General features: G+C 52.0%; 1 protein-coding gene across 1 annotated transcript in view; it reads left to right on the top strand.

The window, feature by feature from the left end:
* The first annotated feature begins 792 nt into the window (after nt 1-792).
* HNF1B (HNF1 homeobox B) overlaps nt 793-7,068 on the top strand; it is a 62,033-nt gene continuing 55,757 nt past the window's right edge. The window contains exons 1-2 of the mRNA XM_068977120.1: nt 793-1,136; nt 5,745-5,944. Coding sequence (XP_068833221.1) covers nt 793-1,136; nt 5,745-5,944 — 544 coding nt within the window. The remainder of the gene's footprint in view (nt 1,137-5,744; nt 5,945-7,068) is intronic.

Genomic DNA, 7,068 nt, shown 5'->3' with positions numbered 1-7,068 from the left:
GTCGGCAGAGCGGTAACCCAGGTAGAACTCAGTGCCCGCCACCCACCCCGCATTCCACACTCACCCCCGCCCAACACGCCCCTCTTTCTCCGGGTCTCCGCGTCCACTCCCCTGCGGTCAGTTTCTTCCTCCGCTCGCCCGGCTCTCCGGGCCTACCACTTGCAGGTTGGTCGGGACGCGTGTGAGGGTCCCGCTCCTCCGTCTCCTTCTCCCAAGAGCACCCCAGCTTCCTCCAGCCCTCACCTGAGCCCCCGAGCACAGTTTCTCCTTCTCTCCGGACTTAAAGCCGGACCCGCAGCGGGTGGAAAAGTCCCGGCGCCTTGCACACCAGGCTGCAAGCTGCTTGTTTAACGAGTCCAAAGGTCAGCTGAAGTTTGGCTGATACACGGAAGCGGTACACGAATCTCTTCAGCCCCCCGGCGTGAACACCCTGGACCCCAGCGTCCCGGCTCCCGGCTCCGGCCTCGGGCTCTCGGGTCTTCCTGTCACACTCTCACTCTCTCGGTTCCCCTCCCCCGCACCCCCCCCCCCGGCTATTTGCATCTTGCCGAAAGCCGGGCCCTCCCCGCTAATTTGCATATCTTATATGGCCTAATGGTGGCGATCATGGCAAGTTAGAAGTTTTCTGACTCCTCTCGGAGGAGACTCCGGGACCCCGGGGAGTAACAGGTGTCTGGAGGCTGAAGGGTGGGGGGGTTCCTGGACTTGGGGTTAGCTTGTGAAACTCCCCTCCACCCTCTCTCGCACCCACCCGCCCACCCCCTCACCCCCTTCTTTCTCTGTCCTTGGAAAATGGTGTCCAAGCTCACGTCGCTCCAGCAAGAACTCCTGAGCGCCCTGCTGAGCTCCGGGGTCACCAAGGAGGTGTTGATCCAGGCCTTGGAAGAGTTGCTGCCGTCCCCGAGTTTCGGGGTGAAGCTGGAGACGCTGCCCCTGTCCCCTGGGAGCGGGGCCGAGCCGGACACCAAGCCGGTCTTCCATACTCTGACGAACGGCCACGCCAAGGGCCGCCTGTCCGGAGACGAGGGCTCCGAAGACGGGGACGACTATGACACCCCTCCCATCCTCAAGGAGCTGCAAGCGCTCAACACCGAGGAGGCGGCGGAGCAGCGGGCGGAGGTGGACCGGATGCTCAGGTAGGCGCGGGCCGAGGTGCGGAGGGGTGCGCCTGAACACCCGGAGCCCCGGGCCCCGTGGCTGAGCCACACGGCTCCCGACTGCTGTTGCCAAGCCTGGTTCCCACCAGAGAAGTCCCCGGGGGGCGCTCCGCTTCTCTTCCAACACCTGGACCCCTCCCAGCCCCTCAATCGGACGGCCCGAGCCCCGAAACTTCGTGAATTCCTGCCCAACCCAGCTCCCGGGACTGGCGGGTCCCTCCCGGCTGTGTTTGGGTTCGGCCTGGGAGAACCGAGCTTGCAGAGCCCTTGCCCACGCGGCCGAAGGTGCGAATGGGCGCAGTGAAACCTCGGCGATTCCCCAGTGCCGAGGCTCCGGGCCCTCAGGAACCCTAGGCCACAAGCAGTTCTCCCGGGGAGCCGCATCTGCGGAACCGCGTCCTGCGGCTCTCTGCAGAGGGACCGGCGGCTCCGGGGCTGGGATCTGGGGGTCGCCTTCTCCGATGGGCGCTCTCGTCTGCAGCGCCCGCGCAAGCCCCCGAGGTTATCCGGGATCCCCAAAGCCCGTTTGGATCTGCGAAAGGAAATGCTTGCACGTTGTCGGGTTGGAGTGGACTCGCAAGGGGCAATGAAACCGCGTCCTAGCAAGCGAGGGATCAGTGCGTTTAAGCCTCCAGTTCGCCGTGGATTTGGTGGGAGAAAGGAGGGCGTTCCCGGATCTCGCCGCTGACACCCCGGCATCCCCGGGGAATCCAGGCAGGCCGGTTGCCCAGCGGTCTGTCTCCCGGCCCCGGGTGGTTTGCTAAGCCTTTCTGAGCGGCCTAGGGCTTTGACAGCTTGTTACTGTCGCTCCCAGCCAGGCTACTCTGGGACCGAGACCCTCGCTTGGCCTCGGACCCTCCAGCGCCGCAGTCCCCAGGCAAGGCCAGGGCCGGAGTCGCGCCCGGGACCGGGGCAACCCGGGTCACCCGCCCGCAGTGGCCGTTTGGGATGCGATTTGACCTTGCATTTGAATTTGCTACCTGGGGACCCGGCGGCTTACTCTCTAGCAAAACAATCAGGGGAATTTCTAGATTTTTTTTTTTTTTTCTAACTTCCCGAAAGTCTGTTGCTACAGTTAGTTCGTAGGGTTTGAGGTTCTTTCTTGCCTAGCGGTTGCCCCCTTGGCGGCGGTTTCTCCCCGGCCTGGGCTAGGGGTGCAGGAAGGCGAGAGGGGTCAGAAGAGAGCGGCTGGGGCGCCGGGGCGGCCCGGAGATTGACCCCGGGCCGGGAGGAACCGCCGATGTCCGGCCGCCCGGCACCGGGGCCCGCGGGGCCTAAGCCCATCCGCCTAGCCGCAGGCACCCGCCTTTCAGCGGGGTTTTGGAAGAAGAACCTGGGGCGTCCCTCGACACCCAGCCCCGCGCCGGGTTAGACGTGGCAGAGATGTAATATAAACTGAAGCACGTGGAGTTAGGGTGTTATTAATTTATTTCTATAAATCATCAACAGAAAGATACACAAAAAGTCGTGATTAGGTTGAACGGAGAGGCGGGTTATTCATTGGTGAAGTTGTAAACGCGGCTTCGAGAGGGAAGGAAAGCAGAAAGCGGCCGCGCGGGGCTGTTCGCGGCCCTCAGCACACACGCATCGGGCTGCCCGGCCCTCCCAGGAGAGCCCCCGCGCCGCCCCGCGCCCCGCGCCTGACCCGGGCTGCCCCGGAGGTCGCCGACACCGCAGGCCGGGCGGGCACAGAGCCAGGCCCGGCCCTGGGCTCCGGACCTCAGCGCTCTTCGCTGCGCAGAGCTCCGGGCTCCAGGGGGCGGAGAGCCAGGCTAGGGGGCCCAAGACCCCCACCGGGGGCGGGGGTGGGGAACACACAGGACAGGCCCTAAGGTTTCTCCTCCTTTCCCCAGCGGCTGCTAACTTCCCTCCCCCACCTTCAGGAGTGGTCAGACTTGATTAAAGTAATTTTTCAAGAAATCGCTAGCGGTCCCCAGGTCACTGCGCAGTTGGCTGCTACACGCCAGAGGCGCGCACTCCCCTTTTGGTCCACCCTGCTCCGCTAAGGCGGAAAGAAAAGAACAGGACAAGTCACTTTGGGGAGCGGCTGGCCGCTCTTTCCATCTCCAAGAAGAGAGAGACGAGGAAAGCGGGTCGGGGCTGCGCGCTGCCGGTTCCGGCCCCGGCTCTAGGCTGGCGCGCGCGGTGAAAAGTTGGAAAGTTGGTTGCTCCCCAAGAAGCCCCGGTGGAGGCTTCTTAAAGAAGAAATCGCGGCGATCGGAGCCGGGGTCCAGGGCCTCTCGGTTCGTGGCATTGTTTGGAAAGGAGTGTGCTGGGCCGACCAGGCGGGCGCCGAGGTCGGGCGCTTGACACCTGCGCCCTGAGGACAAAGCCGGGCGCCCTTCTCCCGATCCGTGTGTTTACCGGGGTTGCGAACCCCAGATCACTGGCTGTATTTTTAAATTTCAAAACGCAACCGACTCTTGGGGCCCTTGCCGGTGAATCCATGAGAATTCTGTGGTCAGAGCTATAAAGGTGTAACTACGCCATCTTATCCCCAGCTCTGGTCTTTAATGCGGGCTGAAACATTTGCTATCGTTTATATAGTTTCCCTGGCCTTTTGTTTTTTGTTTTAAACCTTTCCAGTCGTTAAGCTAATTCACTTTTTCCACGGAATTATTTGCTCTCAGAACATTACACTATTTCAGTTAGGTTTCTTAAACACAAAAAATAAATACTAGTAAAAAATTTAAACAAAATCAAAAATGTTAAAGAATCTGTCGAAGCAGCATTACCTTTAAAAACCCAAATACTTTTTCTAACTTTTGAAGCTGTTGTTGGTATCTGTTGAAGCTGTTTTTTTACCCTAAAAATACTGTACAAGTATTTAGCAGAAATAAACTTTAAAAATGAGTGCTGGTGTTTACACGGGCATGTTCAAAATGTTACATTACTTTCCTCTTACTCAAGGTGAATTATCCATATTTGAAATAGACGCAGTTCCTCATTTTTTGTTCCTGTTTTTACTTAAATATCGTATTACTTGGAAGTACCTTTATAAATACTTGAGATATTAAGCTATATGTAACTTTGAGTTTGCATTTATCAAAAACATCTCTATCAAAACTTGTGTTCTCATAAATTTAATATCAAAGACTTGCTAAAATAATCCCAATTTTTCAAATGCTTACAAAAATCTGTTTAATTACTAGGTTAAAAAAATTCATGACACAAATGTGATTTTAGTTGACATAGACATCATCTAGAAATAAATCACTTATTTCATCTTCAACTGTATCTGTTTTTTTGCCCTCTGTTTTGCCCTCTGAAATTTTGCTTATTGTTACCTCTGAACCTAATTATTCCCTTCATTTTTTTCATGTTTTATCAGGCTATTATATACATCAACATACCATAAGGGGATGCTGGGGTGTTTTAAGTTAATGATGTAGCTGCCTTAAACAAATAATACATATGGATATGTTGCTTCATGAATATCTTTGTTCTATATTGTGCACTCTTCTCTTAATTTTTGTTTTCAATTAAATCGCTCACTTTTAAGCCACCTATTCAATAAGCAAGAAGAGATATTGGCAAAGTTGAAAACATTTGGAATAAATTCAGAGGCACTAATACATTGTTCTAAAGAAGTTTTTTTTTATTACCTGTGTTTATGAATGAAATGAACTTAAACGAAAAGTTTTAAGTTCTTACCCCAACCTTGGAAATTTATGAGAAAGATTAACTTCCAGACACTCTTACCCTATCCGAGGAGACATGTAAGAATATATGAAAGAAAGATACACAGTAAGAATAAGTAAGAAATAAAGTAAGAATACACAGAAAGAAAGTGGCATTTGGAATCACTCACATCTTCTTCAGAAATTGAAATTATCCGTCTGTCTGTGTGGTCTTATTTGGGAGGCGGGGCTGTGAAGAATTTTTTGATTTAATTTTATTTGCCTCGCGTCAGTGCAGTGATTCCTCAGCCCCCCAGGGGAGGAACATCATTTCTTAAAAGTTTTCTGAAACTCTGAAAACTGTTTCACATTTGGCTAAGATGTCCTCCTTGCTTCTCCAGAGGTGGCCACTTATGTTTTACTGCCATTTTATACGCAAGGAGCGGAGACGCCCATCCCAAAGGGAGGTGATGTGAGAGAAGTCCAGGTGAATCTGGAGATGCTGCCTTCTATTGTGGGGATCAGCCAGCTTAGTTACAAGCGAATGACACCCCTGCTCTCTGGTGTGCCTCTTCCTTTCAAATCTCTCACATTCCAGGAAAGTGAAGGAAAGCAAAATAAACAAAAACGTAAAACAAAAAGAAACACCCGGGAACTTTTCTTTCTGCTTCCAGAGAGGGAGAGTGCTGGGCTTGCTTTCCTATTACTGAAGCAAGGAAATCATCTTCCTCTTTATCCTCCCGATCTCAGTTGAAAGAAATGGAGTACACTATATGGGAGCTTTTATCCCCTCTTTGGTCCAGGCTCTATTTCGGCCTCGCCTCTCTCCCTAGGATGTCACTTGGGCAGGAGGAGAATTAGGGGAAGGTCAGAGTTTTGCACAGAGTTTAAGTAAAACCTCTAGAAAGAGGATATTTGTCCCCAACCTCTTCCACCAGCATCCTAACCCTCTGCTTAATCTGCCTAGCGAGGACCCGTGGAGGGCTGCCAAAATGATCAAGGGCTACATGCAACAGCATAATATCCCTCAAAGGGAAGTGGTGGATGTCACCGGCCTGAACCAATCACACCTCTCCCAGCATCTCAACAAAGGCACCCCCATGAAGACCCAGAAGCGCGCCGCCCTGTACACCTGGTATGTCCGAAAGCAGCGGGAGATCCTCCGACGTAAGTGCTTTCAACCTGCCTCTGCCTCAGCCAAGACTGACCTTTGCCCTAACTCTGACCCCTGTGGGATGCCTCAGTTTCCTTCTCATCAACAAGGTCTGCGTGGCACTTGGCAAATATAAGGAAGCTGTCAGGTGGATTTGACTACCCTGCAATGAGTTGGCTTATGTCGTTTTCTTCTCCCAAGATGCCCTAGTCCCCAGCCAGTTGATTTGACAAGCCCATCCGTGTGTGTAGCACACCTTGAATATTTTGGTCCCTGCTTCCAACATCTTTCTCTCTGAAACCAAGTAGGTAACAGCAGAATATTGAACCCGAAGTAAGCCAAGCATCTTCTCGCTGGATCAGACTTCCCAAGGAAGACATTTAGTAGCAATCAATAATATCGATCACTACTATTGTTATTTTCCTTCTGTCTTGAGGAGTATAAAAAATAGAAGGCATTCGTACAGATAGATATATTAGGAACTTGACCCTGTTGTTTGGGAGGATGAGGGGCAGGGAGTACAACTGAGTTCTGAAGCAACTTAAGAAGCTTACTCACATTTACCAAAATTGGTAGAGCTTTGAGACCCCAGTTGGTGAGGCTGTCAGAGGAGGAATCTGCTTCTGGCTAAGGCAGGACTCAGTAAAACCGTCTGCATCTGCAACTCTGAGTGATGAATTCTTATCCTTCCCATTGTCTTTCCAAAATTTCCTTTCTGTCCCAAGATTTCTTCCACACAATAACCCTGAGAGACTTTTGTTTGGAAGGCTAGGGAAGTTTGAACTGCATTTGAATGATAAAAGTATCAGTGACCTAGTGTTTTTATTTTAGGAAAATTGTACTTTTACATTATATTTGGATTATTTCAATCCAGCCCTTTTTCTAGGAAAATTTTATGTAAGTTTTTGCTCTTCCCACATACTCTCCCCTGGGCTGTGGGCTTCTCTGTCTTTGTTAAGATATGAGTTTCCACCACTTTCTGGGCTGAGTGTTTCCCATCTTACTAGAGGACTACTTCTAAAAATCACTCTTGTTTTCTGTCACACACCGCCCTGAAGTGATGGTTTCAGTATTTATTGTCTCAATGTCCATGGGCTGGAAAGGCCTTCAAAATGCAAGGAAAGGGCTAGGGGTTCAC

The sequence above is a fragment of the Capricornis sumatraensis genome, chromosome 8 (assembly GCF_032405125.1).
Source record: "Capricornis sumatraensis isolate serow.1 chromosome 8, serow.2, whole genome shotgun sequence".
Lineage (NCBI taxonomy): Eukaryota > Metazoa > Chordata > Mammalia > Artiodactyla > Bovidae > Capricornis > Capricornis sumatraensis.
Note: the sequence above shows the minus strand (reverse complement) of the source record. Positions and strands in the feature narration are given on the sequence as shown.